The sequence below is a fragment of the Oryzias latipes genome, chromosome 1 (assembly GCF_053564925.1).
Source record: "Oryzias latipes strain Hd-rR chromosome 1, Olatipes_Hd-rR_3.1".
NCBI classification, from domain to species: Eukaryota; Metazoa; Chordata; class Actinopteri; order Beloniformes; family Adrianichthyidae; genus Oryzias; species Oryzias latipes.
The window spans coordinates 10,168,455-10,191,637 of record NC_136237.1 but is presented as its reverse complement, the minus strand read 5'-3'; the positions used below and the strand labels follow the sequence as shown (position 1 = coordinate 10,191,637).

The 23,183-nt window shown below is 42.2% G+C and overlaps 2 protein-coding genes across 6 annotated transcripts; both read left to right on the top strand.

The window, feature by feature from the left end:
• The first annotated feature begins 1,590 nt into the window (after positions 1–1,590).
• LOC144981359 (transmembrane channel-like protein 7) lies at positions 1,591–14,021 on the top strand. 2 transcript variants are annotated; one of them, XM_078933338.1, is made up of 16 exons: positions 1,591–1,822; positions 2,328–2,580; positions 5,323–5,471; positions 5,541–5,675; positions 5,757–5,809; positions 5,881–6,020; positions 6,087–6,234; positions 7,152–7,319; positions 7,395–7,546; positions 7,618–7,687; positions 7,773–7,870; positions 8,020–8,206; positions 10,822–10,964; positions 11,068–11,226; positions 12,097–12,175; positions 13,540–14,021. In XM_078933338.1, exons 1-16 carry the CDS (start codon positions 1,780–1,782, stop codon positions 13,669–13,671), a joined length of 2,109 nt encoding a protein of 702 aa, XP_078789464.1. In that variant the 5' UTR covers positions 1,591–1,779; the 3' UTR covers positions 13,672–14,021. The 2 variants fall into 2 exon arrangements, 1 of the variants encoding a protein (XP_078789464.1); XR_013648332.1 differs by having other exon boundaries at positions 1,612–1,822; positions 7,773–7,874.
• LOC144984573 (Fc receptor-like protein 5) lies at positions 13,978–23,174 on the top strand. Of its 4 annotated transcripts, none has more exons than XM_078933496.1 (10): positions 13,978–14,166; positions 14,255–14,281; positions 14,393–14,674; positions 14,766–15,059; positions 17,017–17,289; positions 17,376–17,708; positions 20,584–20,637; positions 20,708–20,818; positions 20,920–20,944; positions 22,873–23,174. In XM_078933496.1, exons 1-10 carry the CDS (start codon positions 14,127–14,129, stop codon positions 23,024–23,026), a joined length of 1,593 nt encoding a protein of 530 aa, XP_078789622.1. In that variant the 5' UTR covers positions 13,978–14,126; the 3' UTR covers positions 23,027–23,174. The 4 variants fall into 4 exon arrangements, with proteins under 4 accessions (XP_078789622.1, XP_078789645.1, XP_078789708.1 ...); XM_078933519.1 differs by having other exon boundaries at positions 20,708–20,822; positions 22,873–23,037; XM_078933582.1 differs by having other exon boundaries at positions 20,920–20,973; positions 22,873–23,005.
• Positions 23,175–23,183: the final 9 nt, after the last annotated feature.

Here is a 23,183-nt window from a genome sequence, read left to right as displayed (position 1 = left end):
TCTGGGTACCAGTTTCCCTGAGCAAAAAGTAGTACACTTGATTAAGTAGCCTATACATGAGTATAAGCATAGCAAGTATACTACAGACCATGAACTTCTAGTGAAGGAAGTGTTAACTGAATACTTCTAAAGACTAAATTGGAACATTTTATGTTTACAATATATAGATCACATATAAAAAATAAAATTCAAGTATACTGCTTAACTTTTAGTATAGACTAAGCATACTAAGTACACTTAAAGATCCACTCCAATGAAAATCTTTGTGGGTGCTTTTAAAATGGTTTTGTGGCATTTTTCTTATGATTCTTATGACATATACAGTATAAAAAAATTAAAACAGGCATAAAATGGGTGTAAAGGGTGTACCCTGCTCTTTGCCCAACAGTAGCCATGTAGGTTCTGGAAACCCTGTGGGTTAAGAAAATGGATGGCTTGTATTAAGTGTAAATTTGTGTTTATGATTATTTTTTATTCAAATCGTTCTGAATCAGGAGGAGATGAAAAAATATATATGAAAAAGCTTGTACTTGTGACGTTGGTACTACAATCAGCAGACCAGAGACTCCCTGCTCTGCTTCATTCTGCTCCACCTGCAGACAATGGATCCATGTAAGTCTTTGTTTTCCTCGTCTGAGCTGGCATCTGGCTCAAAACTCTACGACTGGATAGCTCCAATACTGCTCGCCATTTTTGTTGCACTGGTAATGTTAGGTTTGGGTTGTGAGGGGCTGTAAGCTAGCGGGCGAGTGGGTAAACAAAGAGATGATGGGAATGGGCTTACACTGTGCCAACAGTTTCACCCACAACTCAGAGGTAATTTCTAATGATCTACTGCCACTCTGCAGAAACTAAGTCCTGGAAAACAACACAGTTTTTTTTTTTAGTTTGGCTAAAAACGGCATAATCGTAATTAAAAGACCACTGGAAACACTTTCACAATAGATCAGAAGATGATCGGAGTGGGACTTTTAATAGAATACGTTTTGATGGGGAAGCTCAGCTGTGTGGATTTTAAGCTAGGACAAAGAAATATTTGTAATATATCTTAGGTCTATTTACATTAGACAGGACTGTATTTAGACTGTTGGGTGAGATCTGTGTGGCAAAGACTGAGCGTGGTGCGAAGAGATGATTCCTTTCACAGGAAGTGGCTTCACAGTTCCTTCTAAAGGGCAAAAACCGGAAAGCTTGAAACGCCTCTGTGGTGCTAAAAGCCTCCTGATTGATCAGGAGGGGAAAACCTCAGTCACTTGCCACACGATACTTTAAATGTAATGCTGAAAAGGATCCCTAAACCTATTTAAAATAAAAGTGTACAAACTAGTGGAACAACACAGATCTTTAGTCGATACTAAACTGTTTAAGTTACGGTAAAAGTTAACAAAAGTATTATACATGATATACAGTGTGTGTTGGGTATCTTTGTTTCTTTAAAATGACCAAACTTTATTGTTCAAATGTTCGGAGCAGTCACCTGCATGTGTGCGTGTATTTCTTGTCATCAGCAGTTGCATCCTGTCACATGATTTCCTATGTCAAAGTCAGCCTCAGTGTTGACAGACACACGTCTGCATCACCTGCAGGACAGAGTTAGTCTCTTTCTGACATGCAGAGGATGTGGCCTCAAGACGCTTATTTGGATCTTAGGGTGGAAGCTTTTTCTTATTTATAACATCTTTGAGTTGGAGCTTCATCAGAAAACCTTTGGAGATGTGTTTTTTGTGAAGACGTCATTTTTATTTTACTTTTTTTTCATAAAGAGGACGGAAAAGGAAAATGGAGAGTCAGAAGTCAGTCAACTTCATGAGGCTTTTATCAGGTAACATTATATAAGATGTTTGTTCCCCTTGAGTGTTGGCGTTTTCCCGGTAGTCATGTTTGTGGTTTGTGTTAATGTGTGCGGCTCTGAATTCATCAACCATCGATTTTCTTGCACTGAACTACTCTCTGAAAAAGTGAAACTATGTTTGTTCTCTGGTCGCCGTTTTAACAAATCTCACATACAGTATTGGTAGTTTATCAGGCAGCTCGTGATCCCGTCACAGAACGTCAGGTTCACTTCTGTCTTCAGAGGAAAAAAGCAAAAAGCTGAGAGGAACGACCTGTTGGTCTGTGCACGCTCTACAACTTTCTGCGTATGGTAGATGTTTTCACTCAGCCTTTTTTCATTGAAGAGGATGGAGAGAAAAAAGCTGTAGCCTCTCAACCCAAGCAGACAAACACATGCACACACATTGAAATAGTTCAAAGCTAAACCAGAAAACCATGTCTTCATATACATACTTCCTATGTCAATGTAAACATTTTTATCATTCTCCCTAAAGATGAAAGCACCAGGACCACAGTGTCTTCAGACTCCTGTGAGTACTATGAGACAGAGATCTATGACCTGCTGCCCAGTGTCCAGGCCTGCCGGGCTGAGCAGAGCCGATACGGCCCCTCTGAGGGCAGCGAGGACGACCCAGAGCATGCAGAGGGTGGGAGCCATGGCTACCGGTCAAGAGGACCCAGAGACAAAACATCTGTGCCGCCGCTTAGAAACCTGCCATTGTGTATGCAGGGGAAGAGAGGAGTCAGGTGAGCCACCATGTGTTAAACACCTTTCGATGAAGTCTCTTCTCTGACTGCAGCAGAGCCCTCATCTCAACTTTACATGCATAACCCGTTGAGCTGATGCCCCGCCCATTTTAATACTAAATCTCCTCTGACTGGATATGTCCACAAACAAAACATCTTGTTTCAGGCTGAATGGCTGACTTCTGAGAGGTACAGAGAAACACACAGACAGATGAGGGAGATTTGTAAACAGATAGCTTTGTTCTGTTGTTCCGCCGCTTCAGGCAAAGCTATTCCCCCTTTGTATATACAGTCCCCTTAATGCAGAATATTAACCAACAAAAGGAAATATGGGAGCAGTTATGTGATGTACAGAGGGAGGTACAGTGAGAAGAACCTGCAAAACATGCTCTTTTGAGAAGAAGAGAAACTGTAGTCTGGTGCCAATTATAGCAGTTCCTGTTTCACAGCACTGCAACGTTCATTGTGATCATCTTGAGTTTAAAGAGCAATAAAAAAATATGAATAATGGATTGGATCTTCCTGCACTTTTCCTGATGCTCAAAGCACTTACAATATGTGTCCATTATTCATTCACTCCTCATTCATACTTGGTGATGCTAAACTACTGTTGTAGCCACAGCTGCCCTGGGGCAGACTGACAGAGGCAGGGCTGCCTGTACACACCGACAGCCCCTATGACCATCACCGGGACATTCATATGCACTAACACACCATTGGAGTAAGACTGGAGGCAGGGAAGGTAAAGTGTCTTGCTCAAGGACACGACAGTTTACTGGGAAGAGCAGGGATCGAACCGCAGACACTTCTATCAACCACCTGAGACACTTTCCCCCCACACGATGCTTCATTACACACAGATCTAACACAGTTTGATACAGACACGACGCACACTGATTCCATTTCAATTTCAACAAAGCCATGAGCTATTACAATGTACCATAGTTTAAAAAACAGCTTTGTGGCAAATCCACCTATAGAAATTGTTCAAAAAGCTGTTGTTTAAGAAGAAGCACAAACAAAACAACACAAACAAGTGTTGATGTCTGTGAAAAAACTACATCCACTGCTCTATGATTCATTTTTCAGAAAAACTTCCAGAACAGTTTCTGCAGAATACAGCGAGGCAAAAAAAAAATTTAGTGAGTCATCAGTTGTGCAAGTTCTCCCACTTAAAAAAATGAGAGAGGCCTGTAATTTAAATCATAGGTAAACCTCAACTATGAGAGACAAAATGAGAAAACATAAAATCCAGAAAATCACGTTGTCTGAGTTTTAAAGAATTTATTTGTAAATTATGGTGGTAAATAAGTATTTGTCACCTACAAACAAGCAGATTTCTGGCTCTTCGAGACCTCTTATTTCTTCTGGAGAGGATCCTCTGTCCTCCACTAGTTACCTGTATTAATGGCACCTGTTTGAACTGGTTATTTATATAAAAGACACCTGTCCACAAAATCAAACAGTCATAATCCAAACTCCACTATGGCGAAGACCAAAGAGCGGTCTAAGGACACCAGAAACCAAAATGTTGACCTGCACCAGCCTGGAATCTGCATTAGGTAAGCAGCTTGGTGTGAAGAAATCAACTGTGGGAGCAATTATTAGGAAATGGAAGATATCCGAGACCACTGATAATCTCTCTCAAACTGGGGTTCTCCACAAGATCTCACCCTGTGGGGTAAAATTATCACAAGAACGGTGAGCAAAAATCCCAGAACCCCACAGGAGGACTTGGTGAATGATTACCTGCAAAGAGCTGGGACCAAAGGAACAAAGGCTACCATCAGTAAGACAATGCGCAGGATATCCAATCCTGCAGTGCCAGACGTGTCCCCCTGCTAAAGCCAGTACATGTTCAGGACCGTCTAAAGTTTACTAGAGAACACTTGGATGATCCAGAAGAGGATTGGGAGAATATCTTATGGTCAGATGAAACCAAAATAGAACTTTTTGGTAAGAACTCTACTTGTCGTGTTTGGAGGAGAAAGAATGCTGAGTTGAATCCAAAGAACACCAAACCTTCTGTAAAGCATGGGGGTGGAAACATCCTGCTTTGGGGCTGTTTTTCAACAAAGGGACCTGGACGACTGATCATTGCAAAGGAAAGAGTAAATGGGGCCATGTCTCCTCGGATTTCGAGAGAAAACCTCCTTCCATCGGGGCATTGAAGATGAAACGTGGCTAGGTCCGTCAGCATGACAACGATCCCAAACACACTGCCCGGGTAATGAAGGAGTGGCTTCATAAGAACCATTTCAAGGTCCTGGAGTGACCTAGCCAGTGTCCAGATCTCAACCCCATAGAAAATCTTTGGAGGGAGTTGAAAACCTGTGTTGCCCAGCAACAGCCCCAAAACATCACTGCTCTAGAGGAGATCTGCATGGAGGAATGGGCCAAAATACCAGCAACTGTTTGTGAAAACCTCGTGAAGACTTACAGAAAACGTTTGAATGCTGTCATTGCCGACAAACAGTATATGGCAAAGTACTGAGTTGAACTTTTGGTATTGGCCAAATACTTATTTTCCACCATAATTTACAAATATGTTTTTTTTTTAAATCAGAAAAAGTATTTTTTTTTTTTTTTTCTCAGTTTGTCTCCAATAGCTGAGTTATACTTATGACAAAAAGTGCTGGCCTCTCACATTGTTGAAGTGGGAGAATCCACACCATGAGTTGGTTTTTCACATTCATGTCATGAATTCTGTTTTGTGAATTGCACATAAACTCCTTTGTCCAGGGAGAGGAGGAAGATGCAAATCAGCAGAATTGGTGTTTGGGCATCGTGGAGGCGGAGCCATAGCATCATCTGTAGGAGATGGTGGGGTCACATGGGAGAGTGGTTCTCCGGTCTGTTGCCATGGAAGCACACTCTGCACAAAATTGAAGGTGAATGTGGCCATGCTTGTGTGTCAAAGTTTGGGGGTTTGCTTCCTAACTCTGGCTCATCTGCTTCAGGCAGGGTTGGGGTCGGGGTGAAGTCCTACTTTGTTTTCCTCAGATATCTGATTTGGTTGAACCTGCTGCACTGTGCTCTGGTTGGGGGTTTCATCGTGGGCCCCACAGCGTTTCACAGCGGCAACAGAAAGACGGGTGAGTCAGCTGCAGCAACAAACGGGAGCAGAGCAAACACAACTTCAGTTTCCTAAATGATTATTCTTTTCGGTTCCACAGAACTGTTGAACATGGTTAAAAACTTCTCAGCCTTAGATGTCTTTCTTGGAACGGTGAGATCTTCTAACTTATAATTATCTTCGATTTCTCCTTCTATAATTCTGGGTTTCTTTGTTTTGCACAGGGCTTCCTGGAAAACTCTCCTCTGTTCTTCGGCTTTTACAAGCACAGCTCTCTACGTTTTTCCTGCTTGAACACACCCCTGTTATACTTTGCTGGGATCATCTCCATCCTCCTCCTGAGTCTGATCATGGTGATCCGCAGGTTAGCGACCCACAAGGGTGTCAAATCCTTATTTTTCCTTTTCTCAAGTCTTTTCCCCTTTTCCAGAACCACTGTTGGCTACAAGCACACCTGGATGGTGGGGAAACGTTACAGCACAAATGTGAGCTTTAAGATCTTCTGCAGCTGGGACTTCACTATCCAGGACCCCACAGCAGCAACGCTCAAGCACAGCTTCATCAGGAATGACCTCAAGGTGAATGTTCACACACGTCACGCCTGTGAGACTGAGAGGAGCAGAGCGTTGATACACTGAGGTTCAGGACACATCCTGATAGTTCATCTCAGTCTGGAACACCTTCAGATAAAGTCACTCAGCATTAGGAGCCATGAAACTGCAGTGATCATCTCAGCATGGCACAATTTGAAACCATGACCAATATAATAAATCAATTTGCTTTGAATCTTTAAAGTCTTGGCAGCTGAGGTCAATCTAGCTTCCAGAGAAATGCTTGCTTTCTGCAGACTTTGTTTCTCTAAGTAGCAGGTCTGACATTGAGGGAAAGGATCTGAAGACTCAGAGGGGTCCTACAGTGATTACAGACTTGGTGAGGCTGTGATTTTTGGAGGCAAAGAAAAAACAAGAACTCAAAAAAGTTTAAAGAAAATATGAACACAAAAGCAAAGGTAAAAAAAAAAAAGATGACTCGTCAAATCAAATATTACAAAGCACAATTTACACTTAGTTGTAAAAACAACCTTAAAAAGCAAATGTAAAACAAAAACTGTCACACAAACTAAATATTTCTATAATTCCATTCCAAAAACTTTCGTAGAATATGGATTTAGGGCCCACTGTTGAATGGATTGTAGAATAACATAAAGAATGACTAAAAGTAGAAATAAATGGAAACAGATGGCATGAAAACAGCTCAAAGGAGCTTAAGATGCGGCCGCTCCTTTCTTTGACCCTCCAAAGGCCCAAACAGGCCAAAAACCAGCAGCACCCGTACGGGTCAACCCCCGCACAGATGAATGTGAATATAGCTTTACACACCATTTAGACAACAATGCAAACACACAGCCAGGACAGACAATACAGGGATAAGAAGGAAGAGTAAACTTTGCCGTGCAAATAAAATAAATAAATGGATTGGTGGATGTGTGGCTCAGCTGTTCCTGCAGGAGCAGAGCTTCTCCTTAAGGAAGGCCATGAGAACATTCGGACAGAAGCTGCGACTCTACCTGCTCAGGTTTATCCTCAACCTGATCGTCTTATGTCTGCTGGGTGGAGCCTTTTACCTCATCTACTTCAGCACTCATGTTTCTCAGCAGAAAACGGTAAAGTTTGATCTGTTTAACGGTTAAAAATAAAGAAACTGGTTAACAGCCCCATCATGTGTGATTGCTTTTCAGGATGACCTTAGCTGGCTGGTCAACCTGCTCTATCAGTATCTCCCCCCGATCACTATCACCTTCGTCAACCTGGTTTTACCTCATATGTTTCGTAAGATCTCATCTTTCGAGGACTACTCTTTCACCACGCAGGTGAACGCCACACTTGTGAGGTGAGGTGCAGAGAGATGCGGTTCCTGTCACCCTAGCAGACCTGCAAGCATCTAAACGTTCTTTTCCTCAGGAGCATCTTTTTGAAGCTGGCGTCCCTGGGAATCTACTTGTTTTTCTTCTTCAGAAAACTGTCAGAAGCTGTACGTCTGTGATTCAGAAAGTCAATCATGCGTTTCAACAAGATTTGTGGGCTGTCTTTGACCCACCCTCCTGTTTGTGTTTTAGTGCAGGGAAAACCGGTTCGGCAGGGAAATGTACAAGTTGTGCATCTTCAACTTCCTTGCCACATTCTGCAACACTTTTCTCCTGAGCTACCCCAGGAAGTGGGTTTGTTTCAGATCAACAGCCTACTTCCTTCTGAGTCATGTCTGAGTGCCTTCAAACCAGAGTTTCTGCTGCATCTCCACAGTGTGAATCTGCTGTGGAGCTTATGATGTGATCGATTATGATCTGTGTTCTCGCTGCACGGCAGGCTGCTGAAAGAGAAGTTCCCGACCTCACTGCTGGCCCGTCTGTCTGGGAAACAGCGCTTCCTGATTCCCTTCAATGTGTTGGATCTGGTTTATGTTCAAACAGTTTCCTGGGTGGGAGTCTACTCCTGCCCCCTGCTGCCTCTCATAGGAATCTTCACGCTGACGGCCACCTTCTACATCAAAAAGGTCTCAAACAGAAGAACATGACATCCTGTGTGTTTGTAAAACTGTTTTGTGCTGTAAACATTCCCATATACCAGGGGCCTGCAACATTTAATGCTAAAAGAGCCATTTGGTCCAGTTTCTTATGGATCAAAACGCAGCCAGAGCCGCAAAGTCCCACCTCAAACTTAGAAAAAATACCCTCTATTTCTGTTTTTGTGGCCATCAAGCCCTTCATTTATAATATCTACAATTGAGTTTTTTATAAATATATATATATATATATATATATATATATATATGTACATATGGGAGCCGGTTTAGCTCGTGCTGGTTTGCGGCGCCTTCAGGGTTCGAATCTGGGCTGCTCCCTTCTCTACTTCTGTGCTGGTCCCAAGCCCGGTTGCTTTGAGAAGGTTGCGTCAGGAAGGGCATCCGGCGTAAAACATTGCCAAGTTTACCATGCAACTTGTTCACTGTGGTGACCCCTGATGGGAATGAGCCGAAAGAGAAAGAAGATATATATGTACATATGTGAAATTAGACTTGCGACCTGTCCAGGGTGCATCCCGCCTCCGCCCATAGGCAGGATAGGATCCAGCAACCCTGTGACCCGGTCAGGGAACAAGTGGGTTCAGAAGATGGATGGATGGATGATGGATGGATGGATGGATGGATGGATATCAAATTCAACTTCTTGCACTTTTGAGATCAGCACATGCAAGTTCATTTTAAAATGAAATACATCCTGTGTTTAATCAGATCCTCCAGCTACAGCATTTTTAATTAAAGTAGCTACAGCACTTTGTTTAAAAATGAACTAAAACAATTGTTTATGAAAATAGTCAGCATTTTTCTTCAAAGCCAAAGAGCCACAATGAAGCAATGAAGCTGATGAGGTTGCAGACCCCTGCTGTAGGCGAAGTCCTGCTCTTCTGCAGCCATGGTTAAGAAGGGAAGGTGCACGGTGTGCACAGGTGAAAGGCTCAAACCTTCTGGCATGAAAAGGCATAAAACAAAATAGGATGAATGTAGGGGGGGGAAGCATGATATTGAGTGTTTTTAGGGTGGTGTCAGACAATGTTTGCGTACATTGCATTAAAGACATGTGCAGCTTGCTCTATAATAATGCATATTTTGAAGTAACAACTGCAGAAGTTCTCTTTTTTACTTTAACCTAACTTTGATGAGTAGATTATTGAGTTTTATTCAGAGCTCAGAAATATATATAAGTTCAGTTTAGTTTCACAAGTTTTTTTCTCATTAATTTGATTCAGTTGGCTTCAGTTCTGTTTAGTTCTGTTTAAAATCACTTTTATTTCTAGTTTATTCTGAATTCCCTCACGTTGATTTTCTGGTTTATTTCAAGCAATTTCAGCTACAAAAACAGAATAAGACAATAACAATAAAAAGAAAATATAGATATATCCCATTTATATACATTACTCATAAATCACTTTAAAAAAAGAGAAAATAATGCTAACTTCTTGACAAAATTACTCCTAATGATAAATAAACATATTTAGACTTATATGTACAGTTCACACAAATGGCTCACTGAACATATTCACTTAATAATTGTCAAATACATTTTGATTAATTGCTTGAAAGGGATGGGGAAGAAGCAAATTTATATTTTGACTGATTATTTTAGTTTAGTTTGGTCCGGTAGATTGTTTTAGATTCAAATTTCAAGAAAACACAGATTTAGAGAAATATGTCAAATCGTTTGAGATTTTTCTGACCTAGTTTGGTCGTGAGCATTCACATGAGCTACATTTGAATATTCGTTTCAATGTTGGACAATCAGACTGCTGCATAAATATGGGAAGGTGTGACGCCTAATCTGGGCTGCATTCATGTAACTGTTGGTGTCTGAAAGAGGCTCACTGGTCCAGCCTGACATCTTAAAGCCAAACTGAGAAAAGGAGCAAATTCAGATCCTGACCTTCAGAGCATGTTCACTAGAAACAAAAAAAGGCTCTTTAGAGTAGACAGGTGTGTATGAAGGCAATAAGACCTTCACAAATCGCTAGTTTTCTTTACTATTGCAGTCGTTTCTTTCTCTTCAAAGTAAAAATGATCCAAACGTAAACCTGTCATTCCTATGGCGAGTGTCGGAGAGAGGTTTGCGGTACGGGTTCACGGGGTGTGCGTTTGGAGGAACAGCTCTCAGTCCAGTCCAGAAGACAACATTCAGGTGAAACATGTCTGCTTTAATAAAACAAAACAGAAGAGAGACCCTGAGGCCTGTGGGCTCCTGAAAACTAACAAAAGTGCTCCCCAACAAAGCTTTGACTTTATTTAACGGCAACAACAGGACACAAACATTAAGAAAATTTACAGGAATAAAAAATGAAAGAAAGTCTTGGATATAATAAAGCCTCAAAGTGCCGCACGAGTGAGGCAGAGTTTAAAGTATTCTGTTAATAGTAAAAACTAGATTCTGTTTTTGTACCCAGCCCTTTCCTCTTTAAAAAAAATATAAGTCAGTTACTAATTATGTAATGAGTAAAATATGACTATATTACAAAATGTAATATAGTAATAATGAGCATTTTACAAAAAGTAAAATACTATTGTACTACACTACTTTTGTAAAGCAGGTTCTTTAGAGGTGAAATGTTCTCTGTTTGCAGTTCAGCGTCCTGCGCTGCTGCATGGCGGAGCAGCGCATGTTTCGGGCCTCCAGCTCCTCTGTTTTGTTCCACTTCATGCTGCTTCTGGGTCTCCTCATGGCCGCCGTCACCCTGGGCTACGACTTCCACAAGCAGCAATACCCGTATGAGCCTCTCCGTCCATCCTAAGCTGTCTTTGTGCATTTGGCTGCTTCCCGTCTGAATGGGTTTTTGCTGGAGTGAAACGGTTTGCTTCTTGCATCTCAGATCCAGCTCCACCTCCAGCTCCTGCGGCCCGTTTGGAAGTGAAGAAACGGTTTTTAATGTGACAGGAGAGTGTGTGAAAAATCTTCCCGCTGCAGCCCAGACCACCATCCGCTACCTGTCCTCCGAGGCCTTTGCTCTGCCGCTCATCCTCGCAGAGATGTGAGTCTGTGAAGTTAATTTGGATCAAATGCTGCTGAGTTCATAGTTTCTGTGTTAACCTGTGGAGTTAAGACTCAGGTAGATGGGAATGTTGTCTGCAGGTAACCCCAAGCAAAGAGCACCTTAACCAATGCTGCAAACAAACATGTATGAAATCATCACGTTTTATATATGAATCCTGATTTCTGTTCTCATGTTTTATTTGCTCTGTTAATGAGGGAAGCAGGATTTGTTGTGACAGTGGAACATTCTGAACCTGACTGGTTCACTCGTAAAGTTTTGATCCAGTTAGTTTCCTTTTTTCTTTTTGTCACAGTGGTGTTGGTTTCTGAATATTATTAAAACCTTATCTTTTATCACACTAATATTCTGATAGGCCCCAATCACTGGGGGAGGGGCTTATTTTCAGGTGTCAGGTATAGAGTTGCTCCTCTGCCGCCTTTAAGTTTCTTCACAGGAAAGCCCCTCCCATGTGTTCTTTTTTCTTTTAGTGTTCGATAAGTCGTGCTTCTGTTCACGGATAGATCAGTTCAAAAGAATACTTCATGTTTTAGACCCAGCCCTGCTGATTAGTGTGGTTGGGAGTTTTGGAAGTGAGGCTCATAAAATTAGTTGGTTGGCTCTGCATGACTGAGAAAAGAACAGAAATTAGTCAGGCCCTAGTTTTACAAAATATCAGTAGATTTCTCTGGAACGCCTTTAAGTTGTTTTGCGGCATTCTGCCTGGAGTTCTGGGAAAGATGTGAGCTATAAGATTTGGACAAAAAGTGGCATGAGTCCTACTTTAAATGATGAAGCTGTCATGCCAAGAACCACAGATCCTTGTCAAAGAATGAGCTGATGTTTGTGTCTGAAACTCTTTTTCCTTAGCATCATCCTGACCTCCTACGTGTCACGCGGTCGAGCCAATACGAAGGCCATCGATAGGCTGAAAGACATGCTGGTCATGGTGAGTCTAACAGATGCCAGGAAGTTTGTAAAACCTAAAAACATTCTGAAAAATCAACTTTATCTGTTTAACTCTTTAGAGAGGTTAAAATCTACGAAATGCTTTACAAATATTACAGTAGGCACGACAAAAAGTAAGAAAAACATATTCTATTCAGATAGCACCTTTCAGGGTTTTTTGTAAATTTGCATTAAATAACCAAAACGTATTTTGAAAAAGGCATTAGAAATTTTATATAAAAACAACACAAACAGGGCTGCACGGTGGTGTGGTGGTTAGCACTCTCGCCTTGTAGCAAGTAGGCCTGGGTTTGAACCTGGATCTTCCTATGTTGCATTTGTATGTTCTCCTTGTGAACGTCTGGGTTTTCTCCAGGCACTCGGGTTAATTGGTGATTCTAAATTGTCTCTCGTGTGATGGTGTGGCCCGCCGCACTACAACAAATTGGCTATCTGTTCAGGGTGCACTCCTCCGTTCCCCAACAGTGGCTGGGATAGGCTCCAGCAACTCCAATTTTAAAAATGGATGGATGGATAACAAAAACACAAGAATCAAAAATGAAAACAAATTAAAAAAAATCAAATGAAAGCAGTCAGCTAAAAGCCTGTCTGAATTCCAATATCTTTTTTCTTATTTCTTTTTTAAAATGTTCATTCATTCATTCATTCATTCATTCATTCATTCATTCATTCATTCATTCATTCATTCATTCATTCATTCATTCATTCATCTTCTTAAGGTTCAGGTCCCCCAGCCGGGACTTTAACCGGGGGCCTTCTTGCTGTGAGGCAAGAAAGCGCTAACCACTGCCACTCTGTGCAGCCTTTATAAAAAATATGTATATATTACCACCATAAGGTGGTGGTGGTTGAGGGTTTTAGTGATCCTAGAGAGGCTATGCTCTCTGGGGCAAAATGACCCTGAAACAGCAGACCAGAGCAATTTAAACACCCTGATATGGTTGGTTCTCAACCATAACAAAGAAGAAGGGAGACAAAGCTTATTTTAGTACACACAAAGTAAATAATAAGTGAAGGAAAATCAACAAAAAAGATCGGAGTTTCTCAAAACTGTTTATGTGGTTGTTTTCTCTGCAGGTAGAAGGAAATTAATAGGAATCACTCAAAACATTTCAGAATTAAATACGGATGTTTGGTCATTTTGAATGTTCAGAGGGACAAAAGGAACATCTGAATAAATGATTTGGTCGTGTGAATTAAAACTTAAGTCTTTTGTTTTATTTAGAAGAAAAAAAAACACTTAAAATCATCCGAGCTTTTGGAGAGTTGGGAACATAAGGGGGGGGTCATTTCGGTGTCCACGTGCTCACACTCTCCCTGTACATGTGCACGTTTGCCCCACAGAGCAGCTCGGATAAGCGGTTCTTGGTGATGCAGCACGCCACTTTGCTCAGAAGCCGGAAGGTCACCAGCAGAAGTCACTGCAGCAGCGGCAGCGGAGGACAGCCTGGGGGGCCAGAGGCTGCAGGGACGTGACAGAGCAAGCAAAAAACGCTGACGGCCTGCCCCCCCCCCACAACATGGAGCAATGATTTCTGATGGTGTGAATTTAGAAAGAAGGTATAATAAAGTGTGAAGCCACGCCAGAGTCCATGTGAGCTGGATCCCTATCTGACAGACAAGTTTTTAAGTATGTTTAAGAACATTGACGCTGTGTTGGAAATAATGTTATAAACAAAGTTTATGTTCCACTGTAACCTAAAATGAACTGTGAATGTGTCTTCCCCACTGAAAGCTTTTGTCTTTTGTTCATGTGTGATGTATTCATGCTTTGAAGCTTGAACATGTTGTAGATTGTTCAAATAAAGCTAAACATGCAAGCCGAAGTGTTATCTGCCTACAACATATGTGCCAGCCCCCCCCTCCTCCCATAACCTGACTCTTGAACGTGCCGGACGTCAGTCAGACACAAAACCGTGCAGAGGACTGTCATGAGGGACTGCCAAAGTTTGAATTTGTTGCTAGTTTTGGGTGAGTTCCTTGTTTGTTGCGTGAAATGTGAAAAATAAAGAGAAGATGTAACCCCTCACAACCTCATTTTCTCCACTTCATCTTCCAGCCCTGGGAAGTTTGCTCATCAGGACATGTAAGTGTTCAGACATGAGGCCTGGTTTGGCTCTGCTCGTTCTGCTGTAGCTGAACTGTCGAGCTCCCAAGGATAGAACGGAATAATAAAGCTTCTGATTGAATTCTGCAGCTTCTTCAAGGTTTCCACGTCCGCTGCTGAGCGGCCCGGACATGGCCTTTCTCAACTCAAAGGTGCTTTTCCGCTGCTTTGCTATTAGCTCCTCTGCTCCGGTCATGTACCAGCTACTGAGGAACGGCAGCTCTCTGATCAACACCCGTGTGGATTTGAAAGGAAACCAAACTGCACAGTTCGCGCTGAAGGTCACAGCAGCCTCGGGAGGATCGTATCGGTGCGTGGTGACCGCTGGAGGAAGAGCAAGAGTCAGCAATGAGATCAGGCTGACGACAGTCAGTGAGTAACAACATTTTCACCCATCTTCATCAGGTGTGGCTTCTTCCTGTCAGCTCCAAAGACTCTTGTTCTAAAAATCTTGTATTTGCAGCTCCAGCATCTGGAACCAGAGTGATTCCTGACCCCTCCCCTCCAGTCGCATTTGAAGGCTCACGCATCGTCCTGAGCTGCAACGCCAGCCGAGGCTCCCACCTCTCATACACCTGGTTCTTCAACAGTAGGGAGGTCCCCCCCTCAACCGCCGCCTACCTTATCCATGGGAACGAGATTATAATAGAGAGGGCGACTCCAGAACACGCAGGTGGTTACTACTGTACCGCCTGGTCCACAGTTCAGAACACCAGGAGGTTCTCCACGAGCACAGAGGTGCAGGTGACCATTAAAGGTGAATACTGCATCGATGTCCCTCCCTCTGATAAATGGGTTGGAAATATCTCACCTGGATCTGCTGCTCTTCCAACTACATCTAGAACCAGATAGAACACCACAAACACAGCTGTCTTTTTCAGTATCGCCAAACAGCCAACAAAGATGTCTCCCACTGACTTATTCAAACAGGAGACTTGTATTGTTCTGCTGGTGAGGCAAAAAGGAGTTTTAGTGTGTCTAAACTGTTTCTAACTGAATTGGAGAATGGGGTAAACCCTAGTGTGTGTTGTTAATTCACAACATACTTTTTAATCTAGGACTCCATTTAATTTAGCATCACCTTGAATGAAAAAACACTGAACAATATTTTGAAATCATAGGAAATAAACTCTGGGGGGCAGATGAATGTAAGACAGAAACTTCTAGAACATAATGAACTCTAACAAAGCCATATAAAATCTGTTACCTTCCTAAGATTGATAAAAGTCACACGCAGGACCATGAGAATATTTGTTCCAAAAAAGTAAAGAGAAGAAAAATGAAAGCAAACTGCAGAAGATTTTTCTTGTTGTTGGTGTTGAAACCATTGTGCAGATATGTTGGTTAAATTCTCTCAAAAGTCTTCAAGCTTTTGCTTTATGCTTCAGGGAAGACACAGGTGACATGCATGGTGGTGTTTAGGTGGGGAGATCACTGAAATCCAGCTAGCCATAAACACAGACATCTGAAACGTGGTTTCTGGCTGATGTTCTGTGTCTGTCATTAATGACTAGATTTCAAACGTTTCACCAACATTTGGACTTATTAATGCCTTTAAACTATTTTCAGACTTCACACCATTGTTTAGACTTTAAATAATCCCAAATGTCAACATTCAATTTGGAAATCTTTGTATAAACGCATGTCAACATCTCTCCTGCTTCTGAGGTCTGCAGTGGTCAATGGTTGTATCATCAAAGAACGTGTGACATGGTTTTTGAAATCCATGTGGGGTTAATTATAGGTATACTGACAGTTTTTCTGCACCTTGGTCTCACCAAACTGCACCAGACTTTCAGCTCCATCTACAGCTGAAGCTGCAGTACCCCTCTCCACCTGTCTGCTTCCACCTCACAACCGGGCCTCATTTGGTTTGACCACCACCTTTCACTTGTGGTGTCCACTCCAGAGTTTGAGGACTGCAGCAGTGACCAATAACCCTGCAACTGCAGCTCTGGTCTCTCTCCTTGACAAAGAAGGCACAGTGTGCGGCTTCCTCTGCGTCTCCTGCCTCCTTCAGGAAGTGGTCAAAGCAAATAGGTGGCAGTATCTTACAGGTTCTTCTGTCAGACATTCCCAGTGGACTTTTACGTCTGTCAGATCTTCACAGCACTTTCTCCTTCCCTCTCAACATTTTTCCACTAGGAGGGGATCAGTTAATAGTTCAGCCCAAGTATGCAGAACATGAGGCCACCAGTCCAGTGCCATGACTACAAAGTGGATCATTGAGCTCTGGATCACTGCGTCCTAATGTCAGATGCCTTTCGGGCCTCATTCTGTTCTTTTCAAACACAGTCTGACAACAACACAGCTCACATCCACATCAGGAAGAATAATCCTCCAAGACACCTTCCTTTAGGCTTTACTCCTGTTACCACTACAGTCCAGGGACATGTGATAGGCAGCTAAGAAAGTACTCAGATTACCTCTTAAAAGTACTCAAAACCTCCCGTTTCTGAGTGTTTAGCAGTTTCTCAGATAGAAATGATTCATTTAGGGGAATAATCGACCCTTTTCCAGTTTATCTCCAGCGTACTGATTATGTTCAGGTGTGGGTTTGGTGCTTTAGTGTTGTATCTAATTGGACAATGCCTTGCTCAAAGGCAAACAAGGTGAGACTTTTTTTCATGGTCCAGCCACAGAGAGGCTGATCCCACAGCTTTAATTCCTCCTAGCAACATGGACTTTAACATCCCTCCTCTTTCCTCCTCCAGCCTTTATTTCCAAACCAAAGATCTCCTTCTTCCTCTTCAAAGACGGGGCCAGTTACCAGGCCAACGTAACCTGCTGGTGCACCAGAGGAAGCCCTCCAGTGAACTTCTCGCTTTATCTGGACGACAGGAACATTGAAACTGTGACAGCTACAGAGAGCCTGGCTGCCTGGTTCCGAGTGGATGCATTCCCCGGGCTGGACATGGGCGAGGCCCGGTGCCGGGTGAAAACTGAGTTGCAACAATTGATGAGTGAGCCTGTCAGTCTGGAAGTAGGTGAGACCTGAGTGTGAAGGCCGTCTTCCACCGATTAGAGGCCTAGGTTCTGTTCCCTGTAATCTCCTTCTCCTTCTCACATCCAGTTCCAGTTGGAGGAAACGTGAAAGTGGAGTTGATATATCTGTACACAGCGACGACGAAGCTGGCCGCTGCCATGCTAAGATGTCACATCAGCAGAGGAACCTTCCCCCACATCTCCTGGCTCTTGAATGGCTCCACGCTTCCTTCAGAGTCCCATGCAAATCCTCAAACTCATTTCCTCCTTCCTCACTTCCACATCCATGACCAAAGACAAACTCTCATCCTCTCCAAGCTTGACCCACAAGATTCTGGGTACTTCCGCTGCAGGGTCAGAGACAGCTACGACGACTCTGCGCCGTGGCTGGAGAGCTCAGCTGTGCTGGTCCAGGTCACAGGTGAAGAGATGAGGAGAAAAGGCGTCCAAACAGAAAATACCAAAATAGTTCAAGCAGAGGACAGCCTGCTTTCTTCAAACAAAGTCCAACAAGTTATCTGCAAGTTACAAAAACATGACACAATACCACTGCAAGTATTTAGAAACGCACCAAGATAAGATAAATTACCTATTAACATGTTCAAAGAGTGCAGTTACAATTCCTTGTTTTCAGTCTTCAAAGGAGCAAGGTGAGCCTTGACACCTATATAGGGAAAACAAATACTGCAGTAAACTGAAGGTTTCTGTAGACTGCTAGGTCTTTCAGCAGAAACATTTCCAGTTCCTATAGAAATGCCTCTGAGCTATTATAGCTGTTAGAATGATAAGTTCAGCAGAACCTGTAGGGTACTGGAAAACCTTATCCATCGTGGTGTAAGTACCGGTAACAATAAAAGATGGACTGGAGACGGTGACAAAACGGTTAAAAGTTTTAATAGAACTGACTTATACATGATTCAATTCCTCGTACCGTGTCTCCATCAGTACAGTCTTATAAACTGATAGAAGCCATCAGAAGATATATGACAACCTTCATCTGCAACGGAAGAAGTCTCAAATTTGTTTGCTCTGAAGGTGTCCCTGGCAAACCTGTTACATGCCTGTTATAAGATAGTCCCTAGAATTAGTCATGGAGCTTTTCAGATAATCCTGCATCCGTCCATCTTCTCCCGCTCATCCCCCGGGTTTGTGGGGGCAGCGGTCTAAGCTGCCTCTCCAGCGTGTTCCTGAATCTTCCCTGGGGTCTCCGCCCGGAGGGCCATGCCTGGAACACCTACCCAGGGGGGCGTCCAGGAGCCATTTCTGATCATTTGAGAAAACAAAACCCGTCTTTCTCAACATCTCATGTGGGTGCACTAAGACCCCTTCAGGAACGCAAGAACCGACGGAGGAATAAAAACAGGCAGCTGTCTGTCACGTTCATTAGGTGGAGCCAAAAAAGACCCTTGCCCACCACCAAAGCAAATTCCCTTTATTTTTCTTTACATATTAAGGCTCACAGTTGTAAAATAAAAATATGATCATAATTATAACTGCTAAATTACCAACAGATTATTTTAAATTCGATTCATTTCAGACTTTCTAAGATTAAATTTGGCCGTTGTGAGATAATCATCCCAGAAAAAGAGGAGCGATAAAAACACGGACAACAGTTCAATCGAAGCTGAGCAGCAACAGGAAATCCCTTTGAATGGTTTTTCAAGCGAGTGTGGTTACCGTCAGTCAAGTCAGTAACTGACCACAGAGGTGTGATTAACTCATGAGCAGATCTATTTTTTACGGTCATGCTGTTGGTGCAGAAGCGGGGAACGTGAAAACCTGAAACCATTCATTTCCTCCAGGCATTCTCTGCATGTGTCTTTAGCAGTTTCATGTTATCAAGCTTAATGTTTTCCTCTCTGCAGACCTCATAGATAGGGCTTCCGTATCAAAAGGCAACAAAGGGATTTCTGACCTTTTCTTGCAGATAAATCTGTCTGCTGTGTGAATACTGCAGCGGTGTCACTTTGTTTGTACACATGTGAAGGCCATAGTTCAAAAGCCTTAGCTCACATGTTTCAGCCCAGAGTAAAACTGTTACTGTGATTTAATAGCAAACACCAATGCAGAGTAACTAAAAACTGAACAGTGACAGTGTGAACCTGTAAAGCTGAAAGAACACTCAAAAGATGAGCAAAAAATAACAAACAGAGATTTATAAACACATTTAAAGGTCTTAAAGAAATGGTATAATCCATTCAATGATGCATGACGTGAAAAGGAAATGAAAATAAAAAAAACAACTAAACAGAGATATAAAAAGGTATAAAACTGTAAGTGGAATGCAGAGTGAAGAGTAGAAAGTTTCTACCATCAACCTGAAGGAGCAGTTCTCTGAAGTACTGAGAGGCTTTGCTGTTTGTGGTGACCGGAAAGGTTCTGCAGGAACTGAAAGTGGGCCATAGGAACCAAAAAGGTTGAACCTGATTTTGAGATTCCAATGCAGCAGGACCCATCTACTCAGACCACTATGTTAACTATCACTGATTTAGAAGTGGCTGAAGCAAAGCTAAAGATGGATCTAATGTTCCTAAAAACGCATAAAAAGCAGAAAACGATCCTGTTACTGGGTAGAATACAGACCGGAAGTCTGAACAAACTGGAACTTGGAACAAACTCATTAATGGCTAGAAATCTGCATAAAACCGCAACTGTAAATGTACACACGAACATGGACTTTTTTTTTCATAAAATGAGTTCATGTCAAACCGACCATTGTCTGCAGAATGCTGAAGAGTTTTCAAACTTGTTTCAAAAACCAGAAAAGTGGGTCAAAGCAAAGCTCAAGCAGGAACCTCCTGAAGAAACTGAACTCTCTGATGCCTTTCAGCTTTTACACCCAGACTTTTTCATTCAAGCTTTGCAACAAACACTAGCTTCATTCATAATCCATTTAGCTTTTCAAAGATGAGGCTACAGTTCTTTCACAAGCAGTGATAACAGAAATACTAGTAACACTACTGTAGTTTGAGATTGTGAAGAATGTTAACATTTACTTTGAAGTTTTTAGATTTTCTAGACAAATGCAAATTTCTCAGTATTTTGCTCCACTCTATTTTTTTCTTTTTCTAAGAAACAATTTTAATAGACAAGTTTGTTTGGATAATTAAACGTGTAAAAAAGACATGGTGCCACATTTGGTCCCGGACTGTTGCTTGAAATCCTCTGACTTGAGAGTTATTGTATCATAACTTCTGTTGAAGAAAAAGTGTTTTTGATCCTTTAGAAGAATCCTGACTTTTTATTCTTTGTTCTGCTCTTCTTGTGACCGTTTCCATTCTTTCACCATCTTTCAGACAAGATCCTAAACTCTTTTTTCGAAGGAACATCTCCTACCGACCCCCCCCGAGGTAAATGACTTCTCCGTAGGCTTCATGGATCAATTACAGAGCTGCGAAACTGTCTTTTCATTTTTTTCAGAGTGTCTACCGTCCCTCACAGAGGTGATCGTGGTCACGCTGTCTTGTTTCTTCGTGCTGGTGCTGGGAGTGGGATCCGTCTCTCTGATCAAGATCCTTGAACACAACCGAGGTCTGTGAGTCTATGGGGCGGGGGGGTCTTCACCTACAGAAATGTATACTCTCAGATGTTTGTTTGTTTTTCTCTCCATGCCCCCTGCTCTGCGTTTCCAGCCCTCAGCAGCGTTTCTTTAGCGAAGTAAGTTCAGCCTGAGACCATAAATCCAGGTTTGTTTGTTTTATTGAACATTTGTACCAAGGCCAAAAAAGCTCACTAAACTGCGGATGAGAACAATGTAAGCTAGAAAGCAATGTCCAATATGTTGACAGGACATGCGCTGAAAGTCCACTGAGCATCTGCAAATCTAGAGACAATAGAGACACATATGGACCCATAATCTCTGAAATCACTTAGAGGGCTCTAAAAAGTGGGTCGGCCATTTTTTAGCGGAAGTTTACTTTGCCCACTTCTGCCCCTCCAAAATAAGGCGACTGGGCGGGACAAAGGAAAGGGACAGGGTCCAGTCATACACGCGCCCTCCCAAAGATAAGAACCACTGCTCCTAAAAAGGGTTCTTGTGCAGGCCTGGAGCAGAGGGGAACCGACGGCTCCACTGCTAACGTGATGACAGCTAGCTTGATTGTTGCCCCCCACACCCCAACCCATTTAACCAGACTGATGGCATAGCAATAAGCTTTAAGAAGACTGTTTAACTTTTTTTTTCTTTTCCTTTATTTATTTTTTAATAGATTATGAAGACGTTGTTGATGTGTAGAAGTCGTTTCTGATTTGTAAATTATTCAATAAAAGCAATCCACCAAGTCTGCAACTTTATTATCTGCGTGTGTGAAACATCCAAATGTCAGTTTCCGCATGTCAGGCACAACTGTCTCCATAAATCCTTATTTGGAGGAGAACTGTAAATAGCAGCTTTTTTTTTCTTTTAAGTCTAAGGCTCTTTATCAGTTTCCTAATTGGCTCTTTTTTACCCAAAGAAACTTTCCAAATGCGTTTTGTTTTTTTGTATTTTATTTTTGTTTTTAGCACTTGGCTACTGACTTAGAAATCCGAGCCGATGCTTAAAATCACGTGACGCGTCAAGACAGACCATGTGGTGAAGAGAATCCGGTAGTTTTCCAAAATAAAACTTCCTTCAAATATAACTGAAGTTAGCCTATGCATTTTATTCGGTCTGTAGCTCAGTACCAAGTGACCCAAGGACCGGTAGTGGTCCGTGGCCCGGTGACCACTGAACTAGAAGTTGCTCCTTTCTAAAACCTGCCTTCAGTGGTCATTTGAGGAACTGAAACATTTACTGCTTGCTTCCAATTCAGCAGTTAAGAAACAAATGAATCACATTGAGATAGGTGCTGTTCAAAACTTTTACGCCAAAGCTTTAGCTCCAGTGTTTACTTTCTTTTGGCGACCGTTACGCTTCAACCGTATCCACACTTAATGCAATTCCAGCAGATTCTCAAGCAGAGAAAAGCAGTTTTGCGCTGACAAGCAACACTTTCCTGTATTGAAGTGTTTACGGAATCAACGTAGATCAGCCGATTCCGTTTACGTTTGTAAAATGAAAAGCTGCTTTTTCCTGCTTTAGAATCACCTGATTCATTGTGATCACATGAAAGGTAAAAGATTTATGGTATGTCAAAGAGCATGTTGGCAGCAACAGCTCTGGTGTTGAAGGGTTAAAAACTGCTCTGGTCAGTTTCACAGAAGTTTCTACGCAGGTCAAGGGTTCAAGAACACTTACAGATTTGTATAAATATATACCTGATAGGCACTTAAATATTGGTTTTACACTGTATAACCCTTGTATTATCCTATGGGGTTCAGATGACCTGATCCTTACATAGACGTGTTATCCCTACCATGACAAAGGCGAATAAAGGTGAAGAGGATTTCATGTAATCCATGGACACCAGTGAAGATCACAAATCATTGAAGAAAAAAGGTTTAGCGGACTGTCTAGTGGGTCTAGGTGACCCAATTCCCAATGTTAAAAGTGCCTAGGATAGCACAAGGGTTAAAACGTCAGAGTTTGATTTGTAACCTGCATGGTTGCTGCTTTTTACAGTCACTTGATTTTTCTCAGCCAGTTTATGCCTTGTTTCATCCAGCTGTGCTGCATGGCCTCTCTCTGAGCCGAGGTCACACCAGAGTTTACCAGCAGAACTCCAAGTCCAGGACCGAGCAATGCAGGAATCTACAAACAACAGCCAGAGAGCCACACTGTCCACTGAAACCAACCATCTCCAGTCAGTCCACTGTTGATTCATCAAATGACCACCGGCACAAATTTTCCTTTTTTACTTTAGAACTGCTTTGCACTCTCAAAATATAAGTGTCATTAAAAAAAATTGGAAAAAAAGAGAAGATGCTGCTCCATGGTAACCACGGTAACCTTTTCCTTATGAACCAAAGCTGAATC

Excerpts from the sequence above, each read along its gene's own strand:
- LOC144984573 (XM_078933496.1), top strand. The coding sequence starts at position 14,127 with ATGAGGGACTGCCAAAGTTTGAATTTGTTGCTAGTTTTGG. Across the intron at positions 14,167-14,254 it reads GAATTTGTTGCTAGTTTTGG|CCCTGGGAAGTTTGCTCATC; the intron begins GTGAGTTCCTTG and ends TTCATCTTCCAG. Across the intron at positions 17,709-20,583 it reads TGTGCTGGTCCAGGTCACAG|ACAAGATCCTAAACTCTTTT; the intron begins GTGAAGAGATGA and ends ACCATCTTTCAG.
- LOC144981359 (XM_078933338.1), top strand. The coding sequence starts at position 1,780 with ATGGAGAGTCAGAAGTCAGTCAACTTCATGAGGCTTTTATCAG. Across the intron at positions 1,823-2,327 it reads CTTCATGAGGCTTTTATCAG|ATGAAAGCACCAGGACCACA; the intron begins GTAACATTATAT and ends TTCTCCCTAAAG. Across the intron at positions 6,021-6,086 it reads CTGATCATGGTGATCCGCAG|AACCACTGTTGGCTACAAGC; the intron begins GTTAGCGACCCA and ends CCCCTTTTCCAG.